This window comes from Euleptes europaea, chromosome 6, assembly GCF_029931775.1.
Source record: "Euleptes europaea isolate rEulEur1 chromosome 6, rEulEur1.hap1, whole genome shotgun sequence".
In the NCBI taxonomy this organism is placed as follows: domain Eukaryota; kingdom Metazoa; phylum Chordata; class Lepidosauria; order Squamata; family Sphaerodactylidae; genus Euleptes; species Euleptes europaea.
The window spans coordinates 20,188,308-20,205,504 of NC_079317.1; the positions used below are offsets into that span (position 1 = coordinate 20,188,308).

At 45.7% G+C, this 17,197-nt stretch overlaps 1 protein-coding gene and 1 non-coding gene across 3 annotated transcripts in view; one reads left to right on the top strand and one right to left on the bottom strand.

The window, feature by feature from the left end:
• CCDC85C (coiled-coil domain containing 85C) overlaps window positions 1-17,197 on the top strand; it is a 180,192-nt gene that overhangs the window by 160,728 nt on the left and 2,267 nt on the right. For both annotated transcript variants that reach the window (XM_056851435.1, XM_056851436.1), the window contains 2 exons: window positions 8,208-8,303; window positions 14,956-15,054. In XM_056851435.1, the coding sequence (XP_056707413.1) occupies window positions 8,208-8,303; window positions 14,956-15,054 (195 nt within the window). The remainder of the gene's footprint in view (window positions 1-8,207; window positions 8,304-14,955; window positions 15,055-17,197) is intronic.
• On the bottom strand, window positions 5,504-5,575 carry TRNAV-GAC (transfer RNA valine (anticodon GAC)). The gene has a single exon. It is a non-coding gene; the product is annotated as a tRNA-Val (tRNA).

Genomic DNA, 17,197 nt, shown 5'->3' on the forward strand with positions numbered 1-17,197 from the left:
GGAGGGACTTTAATGCCATAGAGTCCAATTGCCAAAGTGGCCATTTTCTCCAGGGGAACTGATCTCTATAGGCTGGAGATCAGTTGTAATAGCAAGAGATTTCCAGCTACTACCTGGAGGTTGGCAACCCTACCTGTATGTGAAACACAAGTCAGGCCTACAGGCCTGGATATCTTCCAGCATGAACTAACCATGTGCTTTAGAATGCATCCCAGAATCCTATGCCATACATCGAAAAGGTTAATTTCCCTATTCATACCCTCCAAACTTGCTAGATTTTTCCTGGAGAAATGCATTTAATTATACTGCCATTTATTCTGTCACAAAAGTGGCATTAACCTTCCAGACGCAACATTCATATAGGGTTGCCAGGTCCCTCTTTGCCACTTGTGGGAAATTTTTGAGGCGGAGCCTGAGAAGGGTGGGGTTTGGAGAGGGGAGGGACTTCAATGCCATAGAATCCAATGGTCAAAGCGGCCATTTTCTCCAGGTGAACTGATCTTTGTTGGCTGGAGATCAGTTGTAATAGCAGGAGATCTCCAGCTAGTACCTGGAGGTTGGCAACCCTGCACTTATATCACTGAACTTCCAGAGCGAATTTGCCTTTGTAGTCTATTTCAGCGTTGTGGTTTTCACAAATTAACGTCATCTCTTGCAACTTTGTTTTCTTTTTTAACACATTAAAAATATATTAAAATGATCCGTGTGAGGTCCGTTGAAATGACGGGGTTTTGCAGACCTGCTCTTGATGGTTTGTGCCTGTTAGCTCCTGGCATCTCTGGAGAAAACGATCACATCTTATCAAGGAAAATCATTTCAAGAGGTTTTTGTTCTTGGGTGGAAACGAATTAATATATTTAGAGCAGTATTAATAGAAGTGATGATGGTTTTACAAATAGTTAGCAAATCTGAAGCCAAAAGGTAAATGAATACTGGGAGTAATGAACTGAAAAAAAATATATCAGGGGGAATCGCATTCAGGGCCGAAGGCAACTGCTTCTCCAAATCCCTTGAGAGATTTAGAAAATATTGTTTACCGGGTTTTGCTTTTCTTAGAATAGTCTAAACTGTAAAATAAGAGCAAAGTTTCTGTGATTCTTATTAATCTTGTAAATACTTGTGTACCTGTTAGAAACAAATATTAACATGTGGTTGCAATATGGGCAGGAGCAGAATTGAGCAGCTCTTGGCGGGATGCATATGTGCATTTTATCTGATTCAGCGCAGATATAATGCTAGAAGTCACCTAATGAATGGTAACCATGGTTAATGTGTCAGGTACGATTTGAAACTGCACCAGTGGCTTCTGCACAAGCCCTTCTGCCCAGGGCTTGTCAGACCCTAGGGTAGGGCTCAGGGCCATTGGCCTCATATCCGGCAAGGATCCTTTAAAGCGGGGTCCCCAACGTGGTCCCCGTGGGCACCATAGCACCCGCTGACATCTTCTCTGGTGCCCACCAAGGGTTTTTAGGAAGCGGGCGGGGCCAGGAAGGGCTTTTGCCCTGCAAGGCTTCTGATTGACTACTGGAGATTTGAGAGACTGTGCAGATTTTCTTTAATGTTGTTTTGACAGCGACTGCCACCACAGTACACGGATCTGCACCGTGTTACTGAAGTTAAGCTGTGGCAGTCCTTTTGTGGCTGGCTCCGCCTTCTGTGGCAGCCATTTTGCGGCAGCCTTTTTGTCGCCGTGCCCACCATGCCGAGTCAGAATTCCAAATGGGTCCGCAGGCTCAAAAAGAGTGGGGACCTCTGCTTTAAACACAATAAAGCTTTCTTTCTGAGAGCCACCGTGGTTAAGAGCAGTGGTTTGGAGCGGTGGAGTCTGATCTAGAGAACCGGGTTTGATTCCCCGCTCATCCACATGAGTGGCGGAGGCTAATCTGATGAACTGGATTTGTTTCCCCACTACTATACACGAAGCCAGCTGGGTGACCTTGGGCAACTCACAGCTCTGTTAGAGCTCTCTCAGCCCCACCCACCTCACAGGGTGTCTGTTATGGGGAGGGAAAGGGAAGGTGATTGTAAGCCGGTTTGATTCTCCCTTAAGTGGGAGATAAGGTCGGCATATAAAAACCAACTCTTCTTCAAATCACCTGTGCATCCCAGGATAACTTCATTCACACTCCAAGCTCACGCCAAGGTTGGCCAGTTCTAGCTGCATGCACTGGTTGCTCAAGCGCAAGAGTTCCGGTGATGATGGACTGTAGAACTCTGCCTTGACCCATCTTTGCCCCCCCCCTTTTGCAGGGCTAATGCTATGGGCCCTCTCTACTTTCTCTCTGATTCTTTCATCCGTCTCCCTCAGCCTCCAATATGTGGGCGCGCCCAGTTCTGTTTCAGTGCCATATGTTTCTTATTGTGTTAAGTGCCGTCAAGTCACTTCCGACTCATGGCGACCCTATGAATCAACATCCTCCAAAATGTCCTATCTTTGACAGCCTTGCTCAGGTCTTGCAAATTGAGGGCTGTGGCTTCCTTGATTGAGTCAATCCATCTCTTGAGTCAATCCATCTCTTGTTGGGTCTTCCTCTTTTCCTGCTGCCCTCAACTTTTCCTAGCATGACTGTCTTTTCTAGTGACTCTTGTCTTCTCATAATGTGACCAAAATACGATAGCCTCAGTTTAGTCATTTTAGCTTCTAGAGTCAGTTCAGGTTTGATTTGATCTATAACCCACTGATTTGTTTTTTTGGCAGTCCAGGGTATCCGTAACACTCTCCTCCAACAACATTGTTTTGTTTCTTATTAGTACAAAACAAAACAGCTCAATGGCATCATCAGTGTGAACTTGCCCAAAAGTAATTCACAATCCTGAATTCTTCTTCTGAGCAAGCTACACCAGCATCAACAACCTTGGATTTGGGCAGGTTTCAGCTGCTTTAGCTTTGTTTCAGTGTGTTCTGATACACACCTATGAACTGTGAAGCTCAGCGTTTTTAGCGTCTTCCATTTATGTCATTACATTCTGTAATTTGAGTGTATGAGTTGCAATGTGTTTATTGATTCTGAGATACTTAGTTGTTGATGCCATTGTGCTGTTTTGTTTTGTACTATTGAGAGTTTCAGCACAGGTGTTTCATTTTTGGTATGTTTCTTGTTGAATCTTTATCGGCCTTGCCTGACTCATCAGCTCCAACCAAGTCTGCTGTTTCAGGGCTCTTTCCCTTTATCTTGCTGGCGGGTGAGGAGGGGGAGAAGGGCTTGGTGACATAGAATGGTTTCCACCACATCACGTGTACCATACTGACAAGAAACAAGAACAAGTTGTTCTAGAGCCAGAGGGCTGCATCCTTGTTCTCCGCTCTGTACTTTTTGCTTTTCACACATTCTTGCAAGCATTCTCTCTTTCTAAACATAGCTTAGGAAACGATCAGCGCTAAAATTGCTGAATACACAGGATATTTCAGGGACAGTTGCAGTTTCCCAGTTCGCTGCTTCTCTTCACCCTGCTGACTTAGAAGCAGACAAATAAGCATTTAACACAGAATCACAGAGTTGGAAGTGGCCATAGAGGCCATCTAGTCCAACCCCCTGCTCAATGCAGGATCAGCCTAGAGAATTCCTGGCAAGTGTTTGTCCAGACGCTGCTTGAAGACTGCCAGTGAGGGGGAGCTCACCACCTCCCTAGGTAGCTGATTCCACTGTCGAACAACTTTTACTGTAAAAAATAATAATTCCTAATGTCCAGCCGGTATTTTTCCACCTGTCATTTATACCCATTATTGCGAGTCCTATCCCCTGCTGCCAACAGGGACAGCTCCCTCCCTGCCCTCCTCTAAGTGACGGTTGCTCAAATACTTCAAGAGAGCAGTCATATTCTCTTGACCTCCTCTTCTCCATACTAAACATTCCCTTCAGCCTTTCCTCGTAGGGCTTGGTCTCCAGCATAATCTATTATGAAGCATAATCTATTAGCAACTAGTGTTAGACCATCCATCTCACAAATGTTCCCAACTTTGCTCTGTGAATGTTCTATCATCTCCAGGCCATAGATTAAGAATGACTTCTCCAAGCTGACCACTGTTAGTTGGGAGCATCTGGCACGCCTGAGATGTTGTAGAACATGGTGTGAGATGTAACCAGGCCCTTCATTGTCATCCTACCATAGTTGGTGGGGGTCGTGGCTCTGGAGCAGTCTTATCTGGAGAGAGACATCTGCTTGGCATGCAGCAGGTCCCAGGTTCAATCCCCGGCATCTCCAGTTAAAGGGACTAGGCAGGTAAGTGATGTGAAAGACCTCTGCCTTAGACCCCGGAGAGCCGCTGCCGGTCTGAGTAGACAATACTGACTTTGATGGACCAAGGCTCTGATTCAGTGTAAGGCAACTTCATGTTTTTATGTGGTGAACTGAGTGAGAAAGCTGAGTAGGAGGCATGAGTGATAAATTCCCAGCAGCAGCCTCTGCCATTCTCAACACAATTCAGAGGTTTTGCAACAAGGAAGCTACTTTGTACTAGGGAAAAAATGTGGTGGTGGGGGGGGAACGGCCAGAACGTTTGCTGAAAAGATGTTACATACCACTCTGTCATTCTCGGTGTAGCCTTACAGCTGGAAAAGATAATCCTCCTTTGTTTCCCTCAAGATATCAAGGCAAAATATTGCAATTTTTCAAAGGATCTATTGTGGGTTTTTCTAAATAGTTCAGTGCACATCATAAAGACAGGAAGGGCATCTCTTTGAATAGGGTCATTGTATCTCATCTTGTTCCAGAGAGACCTTAAGAAGGATAGTCCGTATCAAAGGTGCACATCGGACTCTTTGGATACTCGAGTTTCTTACTATGAAAGCGACAAATTTGGTTTTTTCCCCCCCAATAGGATGCCAAATGCGGGAGAATCAGATAGCACATTTTGGAAGCGTGCCCTCCCTGGCTACAGTTTTGTGTATGTGCTTACCTTTGTGGTTACCTTCACAACCTTCCTTGAAGGGTGCTCTTTGAAGAAAGCTGCCATGCAACCAATGAAGTGGGTGCCAATTATTCTCCTCCCTCCCCACCCTTTATGTCAGAGAGTACGTACCTTTCCTAGTAAAGTTAACTGCACCAAGAGCCATTTCAAAGGTAAAATTGGTTTCCAGGGTTGAAAATTCTTTTGGTGCTTCTAAACAAATGTTACATTCCACTAAGCACCGAATCATAGATTGCACGCAGCATGTAACAGCTGTTTATAATTTTAAAGTAGGAAAACCTACTTTGGGAATGGGGCGAATGGAATCAGAGATACAGCAGGGAATCCTTGAGAAGGAGAAACGGCTTGGATGAGGCAACTGGGGGGTTGGGAAACGGCAAGTGGAGAAAGGATGAAATGCTTCTCTGATCCTAATTGTCTCCTTCCCAGTGGCTTTTTCAGTTTAAATAGGGTCACATGAACACATGAAACTGCCTTCTACTGAATCAGACCCTTGGTCCATCAAAGTCAGTATTGTCTACTCAGACCGGCAGTGGTTCTCCAGGGTCTCAGGCAGAGGTCTTTCAAATCACCTACTTGCCTAACCCCTTTAACTGGAGATGCCGGGGATTGAACCTGGGACCTTCTGCATGTCAAGCAGATGCTCTACCACTGAGCCACAGCCCCTCCCTGTAATTATGATGATAATCTGGGCTTGGTCTCCCAGCCTGCACGGCCTTCCTCGGAGATCCACTTCAACTGCCCAATTACACATGAAGACAGGAAGCTGCCTTATGCTGGATCAGACCCTTGGTCCATCAAAGTCAGTATTGTCTACTCAGACCAGCAGCAGCTCTCCAGGATCTCAGGTAGAGGTCTTTCATATCACCTACTTGCCTAGTCCCTTTAACTGGAGATGCTGGGGATTGAACCTGGGACCTTCTGCATGCCAAGCAGATGCTCTACCACTGAGCCATGGCCCCTCCCCATTAGCACATGCATAATCCAAACAAAGACCCAAACTCATTGGATGGGTGACGGTGAGTGAAACAGCCATGCATAAAAGACCGAAGTATTTGGGAGCTAGGGCTCCTCTTGCTGGAGGTTGCAACCATAAGCTTGGATGGTCATCTGTCACAATTAGTCAGGATGGCTTCTACCTTGTTGATTAGTAAGGCCGAACTATTTCAGTGCGTGTTTTGAAAGGGCTGTATAAATGCTAATATTTTGCCTTATCTCAAAAGTGATCACAGTAGAGCAGGGAAGGTCCATAGAAGAGCCACCAAAATACACCTTCTCTAGAACCTTGTCGTAGAACCTTCTGGTTCTATGACCTTAAGCAGATGATGAGAGGGAGGGCATCTTGGCCATCTTCTGGGCATGGAGTAGGGGTCACTGGGAGTGTGGGGAGGTAGTTGTGAATTTCCTGCATTGTGCAGGGGGTTGGACTAGATTGACCCGGGTGGTCCCTTCCAACTCTATGATTCTAGAAGGAGAGGCTAAGGAGTTTGGCTTGCGTTTCTGATACCTTAGGACTGTTATGTTTTTGAACAGTTTTAAATGGATTTATGTATGGTTATATACTGGTTACTCATTTTCCCTGCTTGGAGTGTGTTTTGTGGAAGCAGTCCTGAACTGTTTGTGAGGAGGATTGGTGGGTTTTGTGTGTGTGTCTGTGCGTACATGTACACAGTCACCAGCGTTTCATAGATAAAAAATGCTGTCACTTCTATATTCGTAGTACTTATTCTCACACCAAGGACCACTTCTTCGCTCACTCTCTGTGTGTGTGTGTGTGTGTGTGTGAAGTACCATCAAGTCGCTTCCGACTCATGGCGACCCTATGAATCAAAGTCCTCCAAAATGTCCTATTTTTGTCAGCCTTGCTCAGATCTTGGAAACTGAGGGCCGTGGCTTCCTTTATTGAGTCAATCCATCTCTTGTTGGGTCTTCCTCTTTTCCTGCTGCCTTCCAACTTTTCCTAGCATGACTGTCTTTTCCAGTGACTCTTGTCTTCTTATAATGTGACCAAAATACGATAGCCTCAGTTTAGTCATTTTAGCTTCTAGAGTCAGTTCAGTCTTGATTTAATCTATAACCCACTGGTTTGTTTTTTTGGCATTCCACGGAATCCATAGCACTCTCCTCCAACACCACATTTCAAAGGAATCTACTTCGCTCACTACTTATTGCTAAAGAATATTAAATAGAACATTTACTCATACAATCATTCTTACTAATCATAATCTTTATGGACTAGCTGCTGCCATACATTCAGGAACATTTAATGCCTGGATAGGCAGCAGTCATAATAAGAGTCAATGGTGCACAGAAGGTGGTAGTTTTCAGCAGTCCTCTCTGTTACTGCAGCCCTTTCTGTTCCCCCAGAAAAATCAATCCCAGAGCTGTAAGACCCACAGGAGCAAGATACAGTTTTAGGTGGCTGGAGTTAAGAATGAAAAAAGAGGGGTGAAATCACTCCTCCTTCCTCTTCTGCACTCTGGGGTCAATTTGTACCCCTTGTTCCTCCGTCCCACCGAAGGTGCATGGTTGTTCCTCTGCATGGATCCTGTGACCCGAGGAATGATAATTCCAGGGGTCGGAAGGGGATGCAGGAACAGAGAGGAACATGGAGAAATGTCCCTGCCTGGATGGTTGGATACATGGCAGTGTTGTATAGAGGTCTGAGTCTCCTCAATCTTAGACTGACACATGAGTTCAAATCCCCCCTCATCTATGAAAACTTGCTAGGTGACTTTTGGATGGATTACTTTTTTCTCAGCCTCTCTTGCCCCACAGGGTTGTTACGAGGATAAAATGGGAGAACAATGAATGCCGCCTTAATACCTTTGGAGGAAGGATGGCATAAAAATGTAGTAGATAGCTATGAAGGAGATGGAAGGGAAACAGTGCTGTAGCATTTTGTGTTGTTTTGGATGCTGTTACCCAAGAGTGTACTAGAGCCGAGAAGTGTCCAGCCCTCATTCCTGAGGTTCTGGGGATTTGTGGAACAAGGTACTGAAATCTGAAGAACACTTGAGTTTATATGCTAATAAGCAGCACAAATATCTCTGCAAATGGCAAAACAATGAACTACCTGAGAGGTGCCAAAACTGGGGCAGTCTAATCTAGCGATCTATCATTACAGTCCACATTGGGTAGCCGTGTTAGTCTGTCTGAAGCAGTAGAAAAGAGCCAAGAGTCCAGCAGCACCTTAAAGACTAACAAAATTTCTGGCTGAGTATGAGCGTACGTGAGCCACAGCTCGCTCCTTCAGATATCATCACAACTGTTTGCTTTTTCTGTTGTTATTTTCCAGGGCCCATCTCGCATACCTTCTGATCTGGCGTCTTCTCCTGCAGTGGGTTACGTTCCCCTAAGTCAGAAACCTGAAGCAGTGGTTCATGCCATGAAGGTAGGTGTGTGGTAGCCAACTGTAGTTCGTGTTCTGGCCCAAGAGGAGGAAGGTCATGATGAAGGTCACAGAAGAGCTCTGTGCCAAAACTGTGTTCAGGAAGTGTTCTGTTTACGACCAGTCACAGGCCTCAACCCCACTAGTGGCTGTGACTCAGTGGTAGAGCATCTGCTTGGAATGCAGAAGCATCTCCCATTGAAAGGATCAGGTGGTAAGTGATGTGAAAGACACATGAACACATGAAGCTGCCTTATACTGAATCAGACCTTTGGTCCATCAAAGTCAGTATTGTCTACTCAGACCAGCAGTGGCTCTCCAGGGTCTCCGGCAGAGGTCTTTCACATCGCCTACCTGCCTAGTCCCTTTAAATGGAGATGCCGGGGATTGAACCTGGGACCTTCTTCATGCCAGGCAGATGCTTTACCACTGAGCCACAACCCCCCCCTCTGCCTGAGTCCCTGGAGAACTGCTGCCAGTATGAGTAGTCAGTACTGAAATTGATGGACCAAGGGTCTGATTCAGTATAAAGCAACTTCATGTGTTCATGTGTTCACTTCCTCACTTGTGAAGTTGCCGAAGGGTAACAACACCCCTAGATGGAAGGATGGAAAAAATGAAACAAAGGCATTGGGATCAGCTGCTGCCTAGCCAGTGTATGAGAGCACAGCCCGGCAAAACATATAATTCCATGACTTTTCCCACTATTTTTTAAAGAACAGAACACTTACATTTTAGTGGGGAAGACCAACATTACAGGGGAGGAGGAGGAGGAGCTAGCCTTCCTACTTCACTCTTACAGATGCAAGAAACTAGGTCCAGAGCCATTCATACGAACATATGAGAACAAACTTAAGCAGATCCTATTGGTTAATTAGTAAACTTTATTGTGTTAGCTCTAAACCATAACAAATCCTATGGCTATGAATGACAGGGGCAATACTATTAAACAGAAGAATCAGCACAACAAGCCCACAAAACTAGCTGTGATCAACTTTTCTCCAAGATATTGTCGAAGGCTTTTACTGTCAGAGTTCATCGGTTCTTGTAGGTTATCCGGGCTGTGTGACCGTGGTCTTGGTATTTTCTTTCCTGACGTTTCGCCAGCAGCTGTGGCAGGCATCTTCAGAGGAGTAACACTGAAGGACAGTGTCTCTCAGCATCAAGTGTGTAGGAAGAGTAATATATAGACAGCAGGGGATTGGGTTTGAGTGGAGTCATTTTCCTGCAAAGTATTAAAGGAAATGTGCTAACCATTGTCCTGTAAGTATCAAGATAATGTTCTAATGAGGGTGTGGTATGTTAATACTTTGCAGGACAATGACTCAGCTCAAACCCAACCCCCTTCTGTCTATATATTACTCTTCCTACACACTTGACACTGAGAGACACTGTCCTTCAGTGTTACTCCTCTGAAGATGTCTGCCACAGCTGCTGGCGAAACGTCAGGAAAGAAAATACCAAGACCACGGTCACACAGCCCGGATAACCTACAAGAACCAATTTTCTCCAAGAAGTTGCCACAAACTAAGGCAACCTCATGCATAACAAAACTTTCTTTTCCAGCAAGCAAAAGCTCCCGTTCTTGCTAGTCAGACTAAAAAGGACAGCAAACATGTAAGATGTGGATATATTTTATGCATGCATATGCATCTTTTAAAGAACCTGGCTGGGAGGCTGGGAACCCTAAGCACTCTGGGCGTCACGTACATTTGCAAGTAAGTCAACCACATTTTATGTGCTTGATGCTGGAAACGCCAATGCAAGGAACTCTGGATAAGAGATCAGGAAAAAAAAATCTCTTCCCTGGTGCCCTTCTTAAGAATATAATAGAAAAGAAAGCAAGCTAAATCCCCCCTCTGTGTCGTTTGTGCCGCTGCTGAAGTGTCTTACTGACATTTTTTTTAGTAGCCCTCTAGGGCCGCAGATTTCATTATTCAAAATCTCAGCGTTGCAAAAACCCTCCTTAACGCACCAAACTGTAAGGCCCTTGAATGATCTTCCAGACCATGACTGCTTGCGTAGATATCACGAAAGGGAAAAAGCCTGCTAACTAGAGTTGCCAACCTCCAGGAAGTAGCTGGAGATCTCCTGCTATTACAACTGATCTCCAGCTAATAGAGATCAGTTCACCTGGAGAAAAGGGCCTCTTTGGCAATTGGACTCTATGGCATTGAAGTCCCTCTCCAAACCCCACCTTCCTCAGGCTCCGCCCCAAAAACCTCCCACCATTGGAGAAGAGGGACCTGGTAACCCTACTACTAATGTCTGTGACTTGCCCAGTCAGCTTGTGTTTCTAGGTACAGGGCTCTTTTTAATACGAAGAATGCAAATGCTGTGTGTCATTAAACTGCATTGAGGAAGAAAGGGGTACTTGCTGAAACGGCAGAGAGACCATGTCAGGAAGAAAGTTGGCGACACTAGCTGGACATCTCTGTCTCTTCCAAGGTTGCCACTTTTTTTCTTGCCCTACTCCTCTGTCTTTAGTAGCAGTGTGACCTTCAGGGATTAAGCAGCTGGCTATCTGCTTTATCTGCATGCCAGGAAAAGCTTTGCCACCTTAATTTTTTTGCTCATCAGCACATCGTTGAAGGCACAACAGCAGGCCCAGGTTTGAACGAAAAAGAGTAGCAATGCTAAGAGAGAAACGACCAGCTAGGGAAGCCTCCTGTTCCCCTGCTGCATGGACGACAGCTATCCAACAGGTGCAGCCCCTGAATCAATGCATCCCAATGTGATAAAATGCTCGTAGATTTTTGTATTAAATACAGCTCCCCCCCGGGCCCCACTTGCGAAAATAGCATTAAATCCTGGAATCGTATTTAAATTTTACTGTAGGGAAAGAGACGTTTAGCTAGTTCACTGGAAAGTTTCATGCTGGTGATGGGGGAGGATTACATGTGACCGTTAATTAAGCTACCCCAGTTTGACCTGTGGATGCAGCCGGTGTTTCGCTCCCAACATGACGTTTCTGGGGCGGTGCCCTGGGATTTGGTTGTCCAGGCTGTTCAGTACCGCAGGCATACCGAGGCCAGATGAGTTAGTTCCACATTCTGAGCCCAGCTGGATCAATAATTAATTCTTTCCTTTTCATCAGCGTTCTAGTTTGTGTCGGCAGCGAATGTCTTTCATATCCTCTTCAGTGCATCACCCTCCTTTTATCAAAGGCGACGCAAAATAGGATGAGTTATTTTAAGCACGGCTGCCCGGTCTTCGTGCAGAGTGGTCCCAAATATATCAGTGAAGTGCCGCTTTCAAAGTAGGTTAAGGGCCCGAAGAGAGTGACCTATTTTGTGTAACCGAGATGTTTAGCACAAAGCAGGAAGAAGAGACGTCAATCCCGTTCGGTATCCTGTTTCTAAGTGGTCAATCTGCAATACTTCAGTAAAAAGTGAAATGGAGCCCTGTAAAGTATCTGGCACAGCTGAGGACAGTGTGTGCCAGCATCAAAAGAATCAAAATTCATTGCATAATTAACCCAAAATTGCACCAGGAGAACCCAGGTCCTGTAATCTGAATTATAATTCATTGTGCTTTTGCTAGCAGTGGGCACAGAGAGCCCTTGCCACTTAATATACTTGCGCTGCTCCAACTTGGCTTCTGAGATTTTGCCCTCTCTTCATTTTCAACATTATCAAGGAGGTTTTCAGGGCTAGAAATGTGCTTTCAACAACCACAACAATAAAGCTGATGGGTCTGTGTCATGTTTTCTCCGGTGCAATGAAAGGGCATGGAATGGCTATTAATGATTCATAATTTCAGATGGGTAGCCATGTTAGTCTAGGGTTGCCAACGCTGGCTTGGGAAAATCCTGGATAATTGGGGCGTGAAGGAAAAGGCAAAATTTGGGGAGAGACCTCAGTGGGGTGGTGTTGTTGTTTCAACTTTCTTCCCTGTTCTCCCCGGCCAAGGCTGGGCTCAAAGCAACTTACAAAGGGGTATAACATCTCAATTAAATAGATAAAAGCCTTAAAATAATATTTTTAAAAACCCTATAAATCAGTCATACAAAACAGAAATGTCCTAAATTATCTAAGGCACTTTTGAGGTGTAACATAAAGCTACATCTAGGTGAGTAGGTGGATAAGATCCCAAGTTGGATATAGAGAAAATGTAACGCCACAGAGTCCACTCTCCAAAGCAGCCTTTTCCTCTAGGGGAACTGATCTCTGTCATTTGGAAATCAGTTGTAATTCCCGGAGACCTCCAGGCCACATTGGAGGTTGGCCAACCCTATGTTAATATGTAGCAGTATGGCACCTCCCCTAGGGTTACCTACCACTGGTTGGAAAATTCCTGGAGATTTGGGGGTGAATCTTGGAAAAGTGTGGTTTGGGAAGGAGACGGACATCAGTGCCATATAATGTCATATACCCAACCCTCCAAAGCAGCCATTTTCTCCAGAGGAACTGATCTCTGTAGTCTGGAGATCAGCTGTAATTCTGGGAGATCTCCAGGTTCCACCTGGATTTTGGAAACCCCTTTTCATTATACCCCTCCACCTTTCCCTTTAACTTACTCGCGGCTACTCTCTACTTTCTTGCTTCTAGAACATATTACATCCTCATCAAACCATATTAGATTTTTCTTGTGGTTAAATTACAAAATTACAGAGTACACCGAGAATGTCGAGACCTTTTACTTTTTTTGTGAGTGGCCAGGTTTTGTTTCTTTCCATGATTGGCACAGAGGACAAGCCGCTTCACTATTTAGATGTAGTGATGGTTTTAGCAGATGAGATCAAAAAACCATCTACTAGCGTAGCATTCTCTTTCCAGCGGTGTCTGATCAAATGTCCTTTCCAAACACACAAGCAGGGCATGACTGCGAAAACAATTCACTGTCATTTGTCCCCACCATCTGGAAATTGGAGGTAATGGTAGGACTGGTACAATTCAAAATGCCCAACTGGTACAATTCAAAATGCCCATCCGAGCATGCAGTTATCCTCTTAATAAAGTAAAAAAGTAAAGGTCCCCTGTGCAAGCACCTGGTCATTCCTGATCCATGGGATGATGTCACATCCCGACATTTACTAGGCAGACTTTATTTATAAGGTGGTTTGCCATTGCCTTCCCCAGTCATCTTCCCTTTACCCCCAGCAAACTGGGTACTAATTTTACCAACCTCAGAAGGATGGAAGGCTGAGTCAACCTTGAGCCGGCTACCTGAAACCGACTTCCGTTGGGATCAAACTCAGGTCGTGAGCAGAGCCTGGACTGCAGTACTGCAGCTTACCACTCTGTGCCACAGGGCTCCTCATCCTCTCCATACAGACATTTTAAAAGCTTAAGCGCAAATAGAAGTGTATTAGAATATCTCTTGAGAAAGCACCCAGTGCGAGAGATCATGTTGCATTGCTGAACTTCTGCAGAGAATTGGAACAGTTGCCTCCACTGTGCCAATCTGTTTATGTTTCCACTTGTGCACCACTAGATCCAAGCCATTACCTGGCTGCAATCTTTACAACAACCTCGCAAGGTTGGTAGGTCACTATTGTTATACCGTATATACCCATGTATAAGCCGACCCGCGTATAAGCCGAGGTGCCTAATTTCTCCCCAAAAATGGGGAAAAATTAGGCACCCGTGTATAAGCCGAGGGTCGGCTTATAACCCCCCCCCCCCCCGCGCGCAGGCTTACCGTTCCTTCTGGGCTCCTGGCGGAGGGCCCGGCAGGGCCGGCGTAGCGGCCTCCCTGCAGCCTCAGGGGGCTCTGGAGGCCGCTCCCGGCCTGGAAAAGACGGCGGAGGTAAGTTCCCCCCTCCCTCCTCCCTCCCCCCTCTACCGTATTGACCCGCGTATAAGCCGAGTTCGGCTTTTTCAGCCCTTTTTTTGGGCTGAAAAACTCGGCTTATACGCGAGTATATACGGTACCTTCACTGCCAATTAGAGATTGAGAAAGGTTAGCTTGCATGGGGCCCCCTTAGCGAGTTTATGGCAGAGTCAGTCTTTGGACCAAGGACTTTCTCATTTGTAAGCCTCTAGTCTATAAAAGCTTATCATTTGTGGGAGGGAAATGTGGGAAGCGAATCAGACTGTTGGTCCTTAAATCCTTGCTGTTAGAGATGCATTACTCTTCTCTGCCCAAAACTGGACAAGTTCATGGATGTACATACAAGATCCTGTGACGATGTGCTTGAACACACGAAGCTGCCTTCTACTGAATCAGACCCTTGGTCCATGAAAGTCGGTATTGTCTACTCAGACCGGCAGCGGCTCTCCAGGGTCTCAAGCAGGGGTCTTTCACATCACCGCCTTGCCTAGTCCCTTTAACTGGAGATGCCGGGGGTTGAACCTGGGACCTTCTGCATGCCAAGCAGAGGCTCTACCACTGAGCCACGGCCCCTCAGCGCTTGGTGGTTCTATGTGTGTACAGTGCAACAACTTGTTAGCTGTGTTGTTAACTGTGTGTTCAAGCTAATTGATGAAACATTCAAATGGGGTTTCATGGTTGTTGTTTTTACTGCTTCACGGTATGTTTCGCTCTGGCCCGCTTCTGCCGCTGTGTGTGTGTGTTTTGAGATCTTACTGTCTTTGCCCACCATGTATACCAGACTGCTTGAAGAGGGATCAGGCGTATCGCTGGAGGCCTTTCTGGCACCACTGTGTGCGACGTTATTTTATAATTTCGTGTCCATTGTGTTTGTCTGTAGGTCCTCGAAGTGCATGAGAATTTGGACAGGCAGATGCAAGAAAACTATGAAGAAGACCTGAGTGAAAAGGAGAAAGCAATTGTTCGTGAAATGTGCAATGTAATGAATCCATTTTTAGTCTCTCTCAGTCGCTGGCTTTTTTTGTGTGGTGTTTTAATCTTGTAGAGGCTTTTTTTTCCGTGCAGGCAGCTCTGTTTGCTTGTTTTCTTTATAAGCTGCCACAAAATTGATTAATAAGGCAACTGAATAACTATTAGGACTAGTAACTGTTGGATGTGTGTAAATAGCTGAGAACTTAATTTTAACACTTCCAGAATGCCAGTGCATAGAAGTTATCAGAAGTTATATCGACCTGGGAAGGTTAAATCAGTTTTATTTAGGTCTGACTGTCATGGCTTCTCCCAAAGAATCCTGGGAATTGTAGTTTGGTGAGTAGCTGAGACTACAAGTTAGCAAGACAATATGGAGTGGGGAGGTATGCCTATGCTTGCGGAGCGATCATGATGTGTAGCAGTGTTAGTCTACCTGTAGCAGTAGAAAAGAGCAAGGGTCCAGTAGCACCTTAAAGACTTAACACAATTTCTGGTAGTTCACTTCTCCAGATAAGATATTCTTGGGGGGTTAGGGTTTCCCCCTAGCCATTTCAGTGAAGGGAGCTAGTTACGTTATGCAAAGGAATATGCACCTTGATAAGCTCTCTCCCTTAAAAAGGCTAATAGGAGAAGCTCAGATTTCCCACACCCAGAACGGATCCGTGCAGGCTTGTTATATACATGCTAAGCACATGGGTGATCCAGTGACTCACACATAAACTGCTTTTGAAGCCAACTAATGGTTTTCTCTGTGGAACAAGTGTCTAGTTATTTTTTTTAAAGGAAGTCAAAAGCCTACCTTGCTATGCACAGTTGCAGCCTGGTTCTATGTTTACTCAGAATCAAGTCTCGCTTTGTCCGTTGTAAGTGTGACCATCCTCCTTCATGCAGCTGCCTAGATTGTGTTCCTTGTTTTTAACTGCTCTGGGCCTGTTCCCGTGAAAGAGAGTCCCAGCTGTCTTCGGAGAGGTCCAGTGGCATCATCGCGTAGCACTTGTGGTCACCCTAGCAGAATTTATGTTTCAGAGCCCACTGCCAGTCCAATTAAAAAGGACAAGTGAGGTGCCACTAAGCCCTGTAATATGGGATCATTGTGGGTTTGTGGGATGCCGTAAGGGAGTTAGTCATAACCAAAAGCCCACTCTGATGAGACGGGAGAGGTATGATGTTTCTCATTTCATAAAGACCAAAAAATATTTAAAAGCTTATGTTAGAAAACCACAACGGAACATTCCTGTCAAACCTGGATGGTTTTTGCATAAGACCGGCAGTAAGTGCTGTGTTGTTACTGCTGTGTTTAATTTCCCAGCAGAATGTGAAGTTTCCAGAGGTTCTCCGTTCCCCCCATTTTTGTGTAACAACCAAAACTTGTCCTTCCTTTTTTTATTTTTTTTTATTTTTCCAACAACGTAAAACAATACATATCACATACAACACACATTGGAACTCGTACTTTAAACAAGATCTTTGCCCACTACCCTGAGCAGATATGCATCATTCTGTACTATCTATCCTTAATATATTAGTAAATAAATCTTAACTGAGTGGGGGATGTATATAATTGTACTCCCCCCCCTCAAGCAAGTTAACTACAAAGCTAAGCTTAGTAAATATTGCATTCTACTGATATCATTTAATACAGGGATGGGGAACGTCCAGCCCGGGGGCCGTATGCGGCCCCCGAGGACATTTTCAGTGGCCCTTGGGAGCTCCAGGGCCCAGCCGCGGAGGCGCAGCAACGCGACCCTCCCCGAGGGTGTTCCTGGGGCCACGGCACCCTTTGGACCTCCTCTCGTCGACTGTTGGTCGGCGAGAGGAGGGGGAGGGGGAAGGATGCTTCCCCCAAGTCTGTCCCCTACAGTCTGTGCCCCCTACAGGCACACTGTAAGCCCCTCTCGCTGCCTGTCAAGCTGTGGGGGGGGGAGAGGCTGGTGGCTCCCGGCGGTGGAACATGCATGCGGGAGCCGATCGGGCTTGGAGGGCCTTTTGTGGACTCGGGGTGTGGGGGTGGCAGGGCGTGGAGGCTGGGGCCCATTTGCATGGGGCGGGTGTGTGTGGGGGGAGTTTTTTCTCTCTCTTTTTGTCACTCTCCTTTCTCCCCCTCTCTTCCTCGTCTCTTTCTTTGTCTCCTTCCGTCCTTTTCTCCTCCT